The sequence below is a fragment of the Erigeron canadensis genome, chromosome 8 (genome assembly GCF_010389155.1).
Source record: "Erigeron canadensis isolate Cc75 chromosome 8, C_canadensis_v1, whole genome shotgun sequence".
NCBI classification, from domain to species: Eukaryota; Viridiplantae; Streptophyta; class Magnoliopsida; order Asterales; family Asteraceae; genus Erigeron; species Erigeron canadensis.
In genome coordinates, this window is record NC_057768.1 from 26,975,081 (window position 1) to 26,990,352 (window position 15,272).

The 15,272-nt window shown below is 29.5% G+C and overlaps 1 protein-coding gene across 1 annotated transcript; it reads left to right on the forward strand.

The window, feature by feature from the left end:
* The first annotated feature begins 10,930 nt into the window (after positions 1–10,930).
* LOC122579627 (signal peptidase complex-like protein DTM1) lies at positions 10,931–14,623 on the forward strand. The gene is made up of 2 exons (XM_043751833.1): positions 10,931–11,293; positions 14,251–14,623. The coding sequence occupies exons 1-2, from the start codon at positions 11,058–11,060 to the stop codon at positions 14,336–14,338; spliced, it is 324 nt and encodes a 107-aa protein (XP_043607768.1). The 5' UTR covers positions 10,931–11,057; the 3' UTR covers positions 14,339–14,623.
* Positions 14,624–15,272: the final 649 nt, after the last annotated feature.

Genomic DNA, 15,272 nt, shown 5'->3' on the forward strand with positions numbered 1-15,272 from the left:
TTTACGTATTTATGTGGAAGTAGTTAACAGTATGATTAATTGGTGGAATGGCGGTTAGACTTATTAATCAGATGGTATCTCACAGTCTCACACCATAACGTCCGCACTTCAGTATTATCTGCTCGAAGTTTTGTACGAAGTTTTAGCATCATTTAACAGTTAACATGAATGATGAGATTTTCAGAGACTTCTGTGAATTCATAAGGGATTAAGGGACAATTTTACTTGTAAAATTCCATGACCCACACGTTGCAGAGAAAACACTCCTTTTTTAAACCGGACGAATTCAGCAGCTTTTACCCAGGCAAGTAGCTCATTTCCTGTACACTCCTTTCCTCCTGAATAGTCATTAGCATTGTATCCAAATGGGTGGTCGCTTTTCAGAAGATCTCGCATCCAAAGGGTTAGCCTCCACAGGATCAACTTTGCCACCATCCGATAAGCCTTGTAACCGTTCTTTAACAACTCGTATTGATCATCACTCAGACATATGTGGAACCCGTTCCTATGTTTTCTTAATTAGCATGATTCATATAAAATATGCATACCTTAATTGTTAAAGCGTAATTGCCTTCATTAAGTTAGATATTTTTCTCACATAACCACAAAAGATTTATGCGATAAACCATTTTGCCGTTTTTCGAGCCACTCACATACCATGCCACCAGGGTAGAAAGACGCATGTTGAACAATAATGTGTGGCAAATCAAAGTTACTAAAAATTAAGCATAATTATAGAAGTCACATGGGCGGTACCACATGGGGGGCAATTGCCCACCCTCAAAATTTAGATTTTGTCATGTATTTTCAAAGTTTTCATCGATTTTAAAAAATTTCTTATATGTTTTTGACACTTTGACCCCTTTTATATTTATATTTCACGGATTTTTTAATTTTGTCCCCTCTGAGATTTTTTCCTGGTATCGCCTCCTGTTTCGTATTAAAACAAATTTTAACTTGAAAAGTGTTTCAATGTTAATTGACTAAATAGTTTAACAAAATGAGCAATTAATGTATTTTTTTAATTGTTTTTAAGAAAAAAAATCGTAAGTTGGACAAAGAAAAATTAATTAGATAAAGGTTGAAGAGGGTGACAAATTGGACCACTGCCCCTACCATTTACTTTTAGTACTGATCGGCAAGCGACATTGGCAATGCAAATTGGAACGGATATGCCAATTGAAGTGACCATTGGCTAACGGTTGATAATGAACCGTTTAAAAAAATGTTTTTGGCATGTGTGTCGAAATTTGACATGGTTGTCAACTACCTTTTACATTTTGGCATGAATTTGAATGGATTAACATACTTGACATGTCAAATATCCATTGGATAAAAGTTTGCCAATTTTTAGCATGATTGAAAACCACCCTTCGCATAACAAACACGATTTCATTTATTGTAAGGGGGAGGGAGCCGAAGGAGAGGGTTGAGGGAGATGGGAGCGAGTTGCGAGAGAGCTGGAGAGCTTCGGCTGCAAGTCTGGCGAGTTGAGCGCGAACTGGGTCGGGCGAGATGGGAGCTCGCCGAGAGTTGGAGAAGAAAGGGCCAGAAGTGACAAGTTGGTGAAACTTCTTTTGACCGTTGGAGGACTAGGAGGGGAAGAAAGAGGAAGCCAGGGGCCAGAAGTGGCAAGTATATGAAAGTTCTTTATTTTTTTTATTTTCTTATATATTTTACCCATTTAAACTCCCAAAAACACAACACACACTTCATATAAATTCTTAAAATGACATTTTATTATTTAAAAGAGTACATTACAACATAATTAAAAGTACTTAACATTACAACATATTGAACACTTATTTTTTTGTTCGTAAACTGTTTCGGCATTTATGATCAAATGGTTCAAGTTGATGACCTCATCGGCAAGTTCTTCCATAGTTTTTTCAATCTTGTCGATCTTACCTTGCAAATAAAGAAAGTATTGACACTCAAGATTAGTACAATGTCCGGTTTGTATATAATCGATTTCTTTTTTACATCATTGCCTCTTCGCCTTTAGTTTTTGACCAACGGCAACAAGTTCCTCTTTGAACCTTCGGTGGTCGAGGATATCAGCCATGATACTGTCATTCACTTGATCGAAAGTCATTGGTGGTTTTCGGTTAGGGCATTTGATGAAAAAGCCATTTCAGATATATAGAAGTTTGAGTTTTGATCTGAAATCTTTTATAAGGTCCTAGTATTTACACTTTCAGTCCCTTTAACATTTGAATTCAAAATATTTACACTTTTAGCCCCTTAAACGACCAAAAATTCAAAAACATTTACACTTATAGTCCCTGAACGGCTACCTGGATTGTCACTCTATAAATAGAAACTTACAGCACAATTTAGATTCATCATCAACTCTAAATTTCATTCTTTTACAAAGTCACTCACTCATTTTAACCAAATGGCGTCATCATCATCAAAACACAATGGTCACCGACCTCATCTGACCGAAGATGAGATGAAAACACGAATCATGACCGATATCAAAGAGGACACCCTCCTTCAAACTGATCTCTCCAGGGTCCTGGGTTACCTACGCAAGAAAAGACGACAATGCGAGCAACATGTTGCTATTATAGAAGCACCAGGCCGCAAGGTCTCGAAGCACGAAGAGACATATTCTTTGTTTCTGCAGGATGAGATCAAGAGGGTGAAGGGGGTGGTCAATGATGTTTTTCAGGCGGGTCACACGCTGGGTGACCAATGCACTTGGGCCGAATTGTACCACGACAATTGCGGGGAAGACAAAACAACGGATGAAGTCAAATGCCCGGAACACGATAAGTGGTGGCTCAACGAACGCGCGTACCGTGGATTATGAAATATGTCAATCAACGATGATGAGAATCAAGAGTAGTTATGTTTTTTTTTTTTAAGTTATGCATTGTGTGTTTTTATTACGTACGTGTATGTTTTTACTTTTAAAATGTAATGTTTTTAAGTGTTATGTAATATTTGGCTATTAATAAAAGTTATAAATTAAAAAGGGTTAGTTATGTAAAGTTTATAAAGTTAAGGATAAATTATTAAAATGTGAAGAAAAGGTTGGGAGTTTCGGATGCCACTAAAAAAATGTTGAAAAAAGGTTGAAAAAAGGTTGAAGGGTTGAAATGAGGTGGAGTAATTTGATTGGATAAAATTGAAGGTTGAGAGGGTTGAGCTCTCTGACTCCCTCCCCCTAAATTGAAGATTTTCATCTTTTTATTCAAAATTTAATTTAGATAATGTTAAATTAAAAATCGTACATTTTTAAGTTAAAAACTCGACTTTTAAATTTTATGACAAATGTATTAAGAAAACAGTTATAGTTTTTGTTTCATCAAAACCTTTTAATTTTAAAGACACAAATTTATTCTAGAAGAACTGCTCTTCGGTGACTTTTTAAGGTCTAACCTTTCGCCCTTGTTTATGATATTTGCATTCATTGCGTTCTTAAAAGTTTCTTTCATTAAACTATTAGAACTTAGTTTATATTTAATGTACATTATATATATATATATATATATATACTAGATTATTGTTCCGCGTAATACGTGAGATATTATATTGAATTAATAACATTTTATCGTTTTGTGATATTGTAAATTGAAAAATAAAAAAATGTTAAAAATAAATTAATTAGTATCATGATGCAGAAGATGTAAATTAATATCTTGCTAAAATGAGTTAATTTACAAATAAGCAAAGTTTCATTGAAAATTATTGCATTTACAATCAAAGTTAAGATATGTCTAAATATATATAGAGAAAAAAAAAAGACAGAAAATTTCATGATTTCATGTTTTCATATACAATTACTAAAACTTAAAATTATTGTATTAAGTGATAGTTTAAAATTCAAGATAACCTGATTTATTTAGCGAAATATAATTAAGAACTAAATATAGATTAACCTTCTCTTTAAATCACGTAAATATATTAGTTTTTTTTTATAATCTTTCACGCAGTTTAATAACCTTATATTGCAATATTGAAGGACTACACTTATCTCTAATATTCATTTAATTACTCTCAAACAAACTTTTAATACTTTTTTTTAATAGATAAAAATCATCTTTTTACAAGGTATCAAATATATCAATTTCTCAATTAAAATTATGATTTTTTTTTCACCATTTAAGAACTCAAGTTTAGATTTTCTCTTTTAAGGTTTTTAGCCTTAAAAAGTATATGTTTTGTGTTTATAATTATTTTTTTATTTTTTTTGAACTTTTAAAAGTAAAATTACCATTGTATCGATATTTGTAGCTTATGTATTTGTAGTTTTTTCTTTTATAGAATTTTTAAAATTTTATATGATACAAATAATTGTGTGGTAGTATTCTTTGAACATATCAAACTATTATTTTAATATGCATAAAGATGATATATAATATTATTATTATAAAAGCTATATTTGATAAACTAAAAAGGTGTTTAGAAATGCATCTTGAAAAGATTATCTAATTATTGTGTTTGCATACACAAAATAATGAAAAAGTGTTTGGTTAAGAAAATTGATTATTCGATTTTTCATAGAGGCAAAAGGTAATTTTGGTAAAATAGATTGGACATGTTTTTTTAAAACGCAGTTTTTATTAGCAAAATGTATTTTACAAACACAACCCCAAACACCTACTAAGTAATTATTAATTATGTTAAAATGAAAACTTATGTTTATACCGTGTATTAAGGAACAGTTATCATATGGTTTAAATAATAAAGCGTTATCATCCATACTTATTGAGATGCTCCTATAATATAAATGTGTGTGAACGACATAAAACAATTGTGTATAATTTAAATTAATAAGGTTATATTTTGTTTAAATATATAAAGTAGAAGGACTAATGTTGTGTTTACTTAATAATTAATCTGAAAAAATGGCATTATTTTGATTTAGGAGTTGTAACTGAAGTTTGAAGTCATCCAACGGTCCTTGATTTTGTATAAAAAATGGCATTATTTTTTAGTGGTTTAATTCTTACCTGATCATATATTTGTCAGCTTATAATATTATAAAAATTTAACATGTTATTAATTTAATAATTATATATATTTCTCGCATATTGCGCGGGTAATAATCTAGTTAGGTTGTATGGAAAAAAAAACATACAAATATAGTTATATATTTATTAAGCTTCATAGATAGTATACAATATTAACTTATTTAATAATAACATTACATTAAAAAATATGATGTTAGATTTGTACAAAAAAAACAAAAAGATATAGATGCTTTATTATTTTTATATATTAATATTATTTAATTTAATACATAAGGTTATATTTTGTCTAAATACATAAATTAGATGGACTGATACCGTGTTTACCTAATAATAAATTTGGTAATAATACCATTATTTTAATCAAAGTTTAAAGTCCTCTAACTGTCATTATTTATCCATAAAAGAATTTAGGACCTTGTCGGTCTAAAAAAATGTTAGCAGTCATATTTAAAAAAATCCTGAAATTTTGATTTTAACATAATGCTATTAAAAAAATCATATGTAAAAGACCATCTATCCGGTGCATTGCACAGATACGATTTTAGCCTCTAATAATACATAAACAAATATTATTTTTTTTTTCAAAACGTGTTATTGTACATGTAACTTTGAACTACATTATTAGTACTAATAATAATAATAAAAACTAACTTCACATACTGTACTCCTATAATGAATGATATGATAATGTTGTAAAGCTGTTATTACTTAATGTTTATGTTAATAAATTCGGAAGACAAACTATTCGTAAATTGTAAGTAAGCATTATCAATGTAATATATATATCTAAAATAATTGCCGAATAGAAACTTGTATAAATAAAAACATTACTTATTAGGTGATAAATAAGTACATTAAATAATATTTGTATATAATGTTTTGACTTATTATGTAAAATAGAAGGACTAATGTCGTGTTACTTAATAATAAATTTGACAATAATACAATTATTTTGATCTAAGGGTTATAATTAAAAGTTTGAACTCATCTAACGGTCCTTGTTTATTCATAAAATAATTTAGGACCAAGTTATATATATATTGGTAGATTGCAGGTAGAGCTGAGGAAAAAAAATCAAATAAACTTTTAATCCTAACCATCGAAAATAAGATTAACTTTTAATCTTGGTCATCTAAATTAAAAGTCAACTTTAACTTATTATATATAGTAACTATCTTATTATAATTAACTTAAATGTATACTCTTGTAATTATGGTAATTATTTACTACATGCAAACTATTTTCAAAAGAGTGTAGTCCATACCACAAATAACATGGATACAAAAGCCCAAAATAGATGATTATTATTATATCTTCTATCTATTCATATTATTACGAATTAAAAAGCACAACAAGTTCATTTCAATTTAATATGTCAAAATTTCAAATAAAAAGATGAAAAAGTAATATGCTTTTACACTAAAATTAAAAATCAAACTTATTTTCTTTCTAATCGAAACTACTGCTTGATTTTTTTTTCCCTAAAGAAGTTATTACTTTAAACTTAGTTAATTAGTTAGCTAATTAACTTGAGTTCAAAACAAGCATATTAATAAAAGTTTTATAAAAACTTACCTTCGTCATAGAAGTTGCGACATTCTAACGGTATTTATAAACTCGAAATAATATCTTTTATAATTAGCTTCTTAACCCGCATAATATATGGATAATTTAAAAATCTGTTATGACAAAATTATTTATATGATAGAACTCAAAAGTTCATAAAAATAACAAAAATAAAAATGCAAATAAATTTCAAAAAGGAAAATGTTTATGACATTATAAGTAAAGTAATAAAAAAGAACTAAAATAGGTGACAAATAAATTATTTTTTATAAAATGATGATGTCATGACAATCCTCTTTTAGTTAAGGAAAGTGATATTCGTACCACAAATCTTTATATGTGTACCACACTGTACAAGCTGTATAGCTAACTGTACAAGTTAACACTGCACAGTTGTGGTACATTTATCAGAAGAAGTGGTACAAATATCACTTCCCTTTAGTTATAGAGATAGAGATGTATGTATGAGTAAATAGTTTTTTTTAAAAAGAAAGCTTTTAAATTTTACCTTATAAATATTAATTCATTGAAGTATATAAAAAAAACTTTGCTATTTATAGTCGTTGGATTATAGATAACGCATTATGTACGTATTGTACATAACAATTGAAAATCAAATTTATGGGACACTTAATTCTATGTATAACATTTTACTGGTATTTAGATCGACATTTGTCGGGGTGACGGGTTGAAAATCTCTTACTCTAACATAACAAAAATTACAGGTGAAAATTTTTAACCTAGATGAGTGCCCCATGTTACCGATTAACACATATATTAATGGGTTGAGAAGTCAAATAGGTTGATTTTGGGTTAGATGAGTTTATTTTAGGTCAACTAAGTCAAACAACATTATTGTTGAGTTAGATAGATTGGCATATCAAATGGTTTAGTATTGAGTCAAGCGAGTCAAAAGGGTCAAGACTAAGTATATTAAGTTAGTGTAAAAAAAATTTCGGGTAAAATATCCAACCCGAATATGGATTTCTGGTTCGGTTAAACATATATTAAAGTTTGTCATGACTTTATGCTCAATTGTCCCTTCGGGGATATTTGATAAAATTTATGTTCAATATATCATAATAAGCTTCATTTTAAATGATGAAAATTTTTAAAATAATTTAGTAAAATTTTATCTTTATAAGTTGTAAATACTATTTATAACACTAAAAAATATCAATATTATAAAACAAAAAATTTGTTTATCAAAGTCAAAACTACACATTTTTTAAAAATACATCTTCTAACAATTTATACACCGAATGAGTTGGTAAGTTGATCTCATATTATATGGGTTGGCGGGTTGATTTCAAGACAAATGAGTTGTGAGATGTGAATCAATTAAATTGTTGGGTTGACCTAATAAAAAGTTATATAAATTTAAATATTTTTGAATTGACAGGTTCAACTTTTAACCCAAAAAGCAAAAAAAAAAAAAAAAAAAAAAAAAACACCAAATTAACGAGTTACCGGAGTCGATATTTCACAACCTTAATCCAGTTTTTGGATTCAGTTTCAAGTCAAATTTTGGGTAAGGTCAAATATTGACAATCTTAATAATAACTAGACTCTATATGTTATCTAAAATTATACAAGATAAGCTTACATGGTTACCCGGTCACCGACCGGGTATTAATCTAGTTTATATTTTATGTAAATTTGTATCTAAGGATATACATATTTAACAAAATACATACATATAAAAATTGCCAGTTATTAACATCAGCTTTGTTGGTTTCAATAAAGTTATAACTTTAACAATCTAAAGTATAAAAATATACACCATTTATAACAAAAGCTATATCAACTACCATTTTGGAACTAGGGTATTCACGGACGAGTCTAGTCCGGTTTTGTCTAAATCTTAAACCAAATTGATATCCCTTATTTCAAAATATATCAAACCAAAACCGATCAATATTATGATATGTTATACAAGTTATATCATGCACTAATTTTATCCAATTTAAATTCAGAAATGGAGCCAGAATTTTTTGTATGAAGGGCAATTTTAAAAGTTTGTTATACTTATTAGAGTCGTATCCGATAATGCAAAAGAATTAGGCCCTAATTCGGGAATAGAAAATTGACCATCAAAAGAATTTGTTCCTCACACCGGATGTAACACTTATATTTAAAAACTACCAATTTTTTTTAATATATATAGATCACACATGACAGACTATGTCTTATTAAATGAAAATGTAAACCATAATGCATGAAATCTGAAAGATACAACATTTTATGAAATAACTAGCTTATATATATCTTTCCTACATAACTATTATAATTATTATAACTGGTTTTTTGTGATAAATATATATATAATAATTTGAAAGAAAATAGTTTTTCCACAGACAGTTACACTATTAATGTATTACACAGTTTTACATACATAAACAAAGAAAGCTTTTTCTTTAAACTTTCTTTATTTTTTCTATTGAAAATTACTAAAACAACTCAAGTTTTTTTATTATCCAAATAAAATAAATCTATCTCAAAATTAATATTTTGATGACCAATGACTTTTAGAAAATATGCGTATGACAACAAAGATAATATTTGTTTGTTTGCTTATTTATTTTTCCTTACTTTTAGAAAAAATTTAAAAATATGCCAATTAATTTTTAGAAATTTACATTGTACAAAAATTGGAGTGGAGACAACTGGTGGGGGCAGCTGACCCTGCTGCCCCCATAGTAAAATCGTCCCTAAATATGATAGTATCAATATTTCAACCTTTTGGAAATGGTAATTCAAGTTAATAAAATATAAATTTTATGACGTCCATTTTTGAAAATACATATATTAATACTAGTAGGATACTCGCACAATGTTGCATTGTTGTTGATGGTGGCGACGACTGATTATGGTGGTAGGTGGCAAGTAGTATAACTAACTGAAGTAAATAAGATAGTATATTTATCTTAAAGAATAAATTATAGATTTAGGTGAAAAGGTATATTGATCATTTTGCATATATCAAATATGTAACTTTTCAACATGAGGTCTATAATTTTTGAGGAGTGATATATTTTTTTTAAACAACGAGTTAGTATTTAACATTCGAAACATCACAGTCACATTCAATTGAGCAGTATGTGGAGTTCGAACCACACATGCACCCTCTCAACCTCCAATAATCCACTCCTACATAATAATGATACGAGTATCACTTTTTTTTAAATAGATTTACCACAACTGTACATTATTTCTTATATAATTAACTACTTAGCTATAAAACTTTTATGTTGTGATACATTCATCAAAAATAATGACATTTTTTAAATCATTTTTGTCTAAATATACATAATATCCCGTGTTCCTACTAATTTCTTGTAAATTCTATTAATTTCTAATAGAAATGGTGTTTATTTTTTTAAAAAAAAGATAATACTACTACTACTAATAATAATAATAATAGAATTTTTTTGCTATAGTTAGAGGAGTAAGAGCCCAGGTAATATCTCGAGTTCCTATTAATTTCTTGAAATTCTCTTAATTTTTGATGGAAGTGATGTTTATAATAATAATAATAATAATAATAATAATAATAATAATAATAATAATAATAATAATAATAATAATAATAATAATCTATACTCTATTATAAAACAGATTTTTCTTAGATTTTCAACATTGAACTTGAAATTTTCAATATTAATTTTAAGTACTTCCCAAAATGCCCCTCCTATCTATTCTATATTTATCTAAAATAACTATCATACCCTTTCTCTCTCTTTAAATCTCAACCAATCATCTTTTTTTCCTCTCCTCCATAAATCATTTATTCCTCCAATTCATTCAAAATCTTTTATCTCAAATAAATTATAAAAATTGTATGGGTGTTCTTAAAATTTCATACTCTTTTATTAGAGATGTCATTCGATATACTTTCGACAAATTTTTAAATCTGAGGGCGGAGCCCGTACGGCTAAGGCATTTGACTATGATACTCTATGACATATCAACTCCTATAACCTATCATACTCTATGACCTAGGTATCACCCCACCATCTTACCGCCGCAACGCGCAGGTACTTGCTCTTGTAATAATAATAATAATAATAATAATAATAATAATAATAATAATGTGAGGATGATTATATAAAGCTGTTAGGTAACTAAGTTTAACTGTGAAACACACGTATATTAATTTTTAAATCATAAATTTTTGAAAACCTAAATATTTATTTATTAAAAATATATTAAAAAAATTAGTATATCACACCTAGACTTTGGTCTATTCATTTTTCCTTAATAATAATAATAATAATATAAAAGTCTTACATGTCACCGTTAATGGAGAAGTGCAAGAAAGAAACAAAGAACGCATTTATGGTACCACCCAACCACCACCTTCTCATAATTTCAATGTGACAAATGATCTTTTAGACTAAACTCCCAAACACTTCTCCCCCAAATTATATTGATGCTTTTTAGCCATTTATACATATAATAAATATAACATAAATATATATATATAATATAATATATTATATATATATGGCGGATGATTCAGGTCTAAGGAGATGTTTAGTATGTTTAGCTATGATAATGGTTGTAACAGGATTATACACACATTCATGGAAAAAAACATGTGTTACATATATATTTGGAATGTTTGGTATATGCGGAATTATTCTTCCTGATTGGGAATTCTTTGATCGTCCTGTTTCTCAATGGACTTCACCTTTGTCTGTCCCTCTACATCCTCCTCACATACCTCCCCCTCCATCCAGGTTCTCAATTTTCTTGCATATTATTTTATTTTATTTCAGTAGCTTTGAATCTATCTGTACCATTTTTTGTTGTGTGTTTTACTCTTCTAAAAACTTAAGAACCAAGAAATTAAATGGAGTAATTTTTGTATTTGTGTGTGAGAGCGAATTACTATGGAGTAATTTTGTTTTTTTTTTTTTTAAATTCTAATGTTCAAGGAATAAGGCAGGGGAGGTTTTCTCTTTTCTATATACTTGTAAAGAATGATATTTGGTCTGAAAAAGGTATCCCTTATGACGTTTAACTAGTGAAGTTCAAACCTGAGACGTCTCGTGAAAACATTTCACCAAGTTCACTATCCTTTGGTTAAAAAGGTGAAAAAGTTTAAAGTAACATGTTATATGTTTTTAGGTTAAAAGGGCAAATTTAACACTCTAAATACATGAAAAGAGTTATTTTGCCACTCCTTTTTTTATAAGGCCTTATCTGCCACTACAACTAATACATAGGTGCAATTTTGCCATTCCTTGAATGACTGTATTGCTGACTAAGATTTTAGAGTCCAACATGGCATCTTATCTAATAATATTCAACTAGAAAAATGTTTGCTGCACAAACACATTAGCACACAAACCGTATTGCCTCAAGTGTAACTAATTCCGATGGTGACCGTAACATCTTTTATACTTTTCTTAACCAACAAATATTGAAGCCCCACACACATAGCAGCAACATCATAATTTCAGAAGTCATTAAAATAACTATGTTCTCATAAATTCCATTACAAAATTCATCTAAATAACCATATTTCTCATAAGTTTCAGTACAATGACAGTAAGCACTATTTCTGGATGTCGTTTTGTTGCTTTCTTGTACTCTTGTAGGCAACTTTTGTCTAAATGTTGCACCCGAGGTTAGTACGGTGCTACTTCCGATTTTAACGGGGATGGTTCTTGACTCGTTCATAATACTAGCTTGTATGTTACCATTTGCGTAACCTTTAAGTCGTTTTTCACCTTCTCTTTCAACTCTTTTAGTTTAAGCCTATGTGTCTCCATGATGGTTTTCTGAAATTTATATGCAATATATCTGGCACTAACTGACTTCAACTTCCAACTTTTGTTGCATTTATGTTTACTTCTTAATCTCTTAATTTGAATCTGATCCAACTTATTAAGGAGGTCAATAGCTTTTTAAGGGGCTTGATAGCTTATTTGTGCTATCTTAAAGTTGTTAACCTTTTGAAAGTGTTTCGATAATATATTTGGATAAAAGCTTATTAGAATTTTGAAGGTGATTCAGTGAAACCCTAAGGGCTTTTATTAAGGTGCATTATACATTTACCATAAAATTTAGGAGGTGGACTTTTGATATGAAAGTGTAAATGAAGGCCTAAGGGCTTTCCTTAAGATGCATTAAATAGTTGTACACTTGTCATAAAATTCAAGAGGTGGACTTTTGATATGGAAAGGTATAGTTTTTATACACGTTAAGTGAAGCCCAATGATATTAATCTATTTCAATACATGTAACATGTGAAATGTAATAGTGATAAGAATTGGGTTATAAGTGTCAAACAGCTCTTAGTTCAAGATCCAAAGTTAAACTATTCACTACTTTGTTGAGTTTGTTATTAGGCATCGAAATAATGGTTATATTTCTGGATTTGTATATAGTGTTCGATTAATTTATATCATTTCTTTTTCTCAATAGTCGATATAGAGTCTTGAAGAGCTATATTGACAATTGAAATTTTTTTTTATATGAATCAATCGAACACTACTCTATTCATTACAAATGTATATATACGCATACAATAATATAACCGTCATTCCAACTAGAAAAGTAACAAACTCAATAAACTGTTAAATACTTTCGCTTTAGACCCTGAACTGAAAGTTGTTTACGCCTATAAATCAATTCCTATATCCGTTACATTTCACATGTAAAATTGACACTTGAATCAATTTGGATTTTTCACTTCCAGATGGACTGAAATAGGTTGTAAGTCAAAGATTTGTGACATGTACAAAGTATATCCAAATGTTTATAACATTCAAAATTGACACATGCATGATCCATCCATTTCGTCACTGTCATTAGCTTCTTTCTCTCTAAAAGTCATATATAATGAAAGATGATATCACATGCTCTGATTAATATTTGAAAAAAAGGGTAAAGGAAGGAACCCTAACCCGGAACCATATTGGATCCCCATCATGATCGCCCCATAAGGTTTTTAATGTCGGCGAAATACCTTCACTTAGTACCCACATGATTTGGACATCCCTAAGGCTCCAACTCACGTCTCTCAACTATACATATATATGAGCCCAAACTCCATAGTTAACGGGTACCACTCCATATATTAATAGATTGATTTCTAATTATTAAATATTTTGCATATCGAAAATAAACTTCTACAATAAAACAACATCCAACAACTTAAGCAGTTTAAAATATCAACGAGTTGATACCTAGTATGGTATGCTTGAATATCCATAATTAACACTTTCTGTGAATTTTTTTTTTTGAAAGAACATGTTTTAAGTCCTAAGTGAAACTAGAATACCTAGAATACTCAATTCAGAGGGAGAACTTAAAAATGGGAAAAGGAACATCAATGAATGCAATTGCCATTCCATTGTCATTGATGTTGTTTGGGTCATACCAGTTTACCACACAAAACTCGTACATTTGTTCTTAATGAGATTTGAATCCATCACCTCTTAGTTGTTGAGCTACCTCGAATAGCATTAAGCAAAAGGCCCTTTTGAATCTACACATTTAGGTGTACGTATCACTACTTTAAGTGATCTATAGTAGGTCTAGATCAACCCCATGAGTCCCCATCTGGATAAAGTCGGCTTAACTCTCCCATTACTCTTTAACATCTTTCTATTTTGTCACTGTTGAAACAGAAATACATTATAGATATAATTGTGACACTTAAAGTTATCCTTTGTGTTTTTAACAGGTTTAGGTTCTATCCTATGAGAACAATTATTTACGCAATGGTATATGGGTATGCTTTCTATCAATGGTGGATGTACATATCAACCTAAGCTAGAAAGGGATTTTCAACATAAGCTCCATGTGTAAGTGAACTTACTTACTAGAGATAGTTGGCAGGATTTGACAGGCATGACATATATCTTGATGTTCTCATTAATTCTTGTTTACCCTTAATAGTTGTCAAGGGCCTTACTTTCTTAAGCTTTGCCCTTCCTGTCACATTTGTGTATATTCGGGCATGTAATCAATCTTAGCCAAAGGGACATATATAGTTTATTGTATTTATAAGAGAACTCGTTGGATACTGAGTTACTGATGATGATGATTATTTGTCCTTCACTCCTTCAAAAACATAGAGTCGATAGTGTGTCCATATATTTAAAGTGAAGTATCACGGATTAGACGCATGTTAAAAGATGGCCGTTTTGAGCCATCCGGAGCTTCAATAATGAAACTAGTGCAATACAAGTGTATGTGATGCTTAGATTCACAGTTTGAACTGGGTCGCATATCTTTTTAACTTTGGAGACCTCAAACCATCTCAAATTCAAGCTGATGCTGCAATATTATCCATGAATCTTAACCTTGCAATGACACATTGGACATTCAATGTATCGAACATATTTGCCAAATTCACGTGCGTTCCTATATAGTCATGAAATGTTGAGTGGTGGCGTTGAAGTATAATTAATTACTATAGTATTCAAGAGCAAGTTTTCATATGGGGATCAAGTCTGTCACTCGGATTCAGTTTCAAATTTTACAGCACTCATATGGGCATATAGAAAGATACCATCCTTCCCTTCAAGTATAATGCTAATTAATGCAAAACACAGAGACAACAAGAGATTTTTACCGGGGATTTTCTATATTAATGCAAAACACAGTATTTAAACATGCTAATTAATGACAAGATTCATCATCCATGTCCTTATGTTAGCCAACTACTTCCTACAAAAGTGCAGTAAACAAAACATGTAAAAA

Bases quoted from the DNA above. Each gene is read 5' to 3' on its own strand.
- LOC122579627 (XM_043751833.1), top strand. From the start codon at position 11,058: ATGGCGGATGATTCAGGTCTAAGGAGATGTTTAGTATGTTTAGCTATG. The intron at 11,294-14,250 runs GTTCTCAATTTT...TGTTTTTAACAG, and splicing joins ATACCTCCCCCTCCATCCAG to GTTTAGGTTCTATCCTATGA.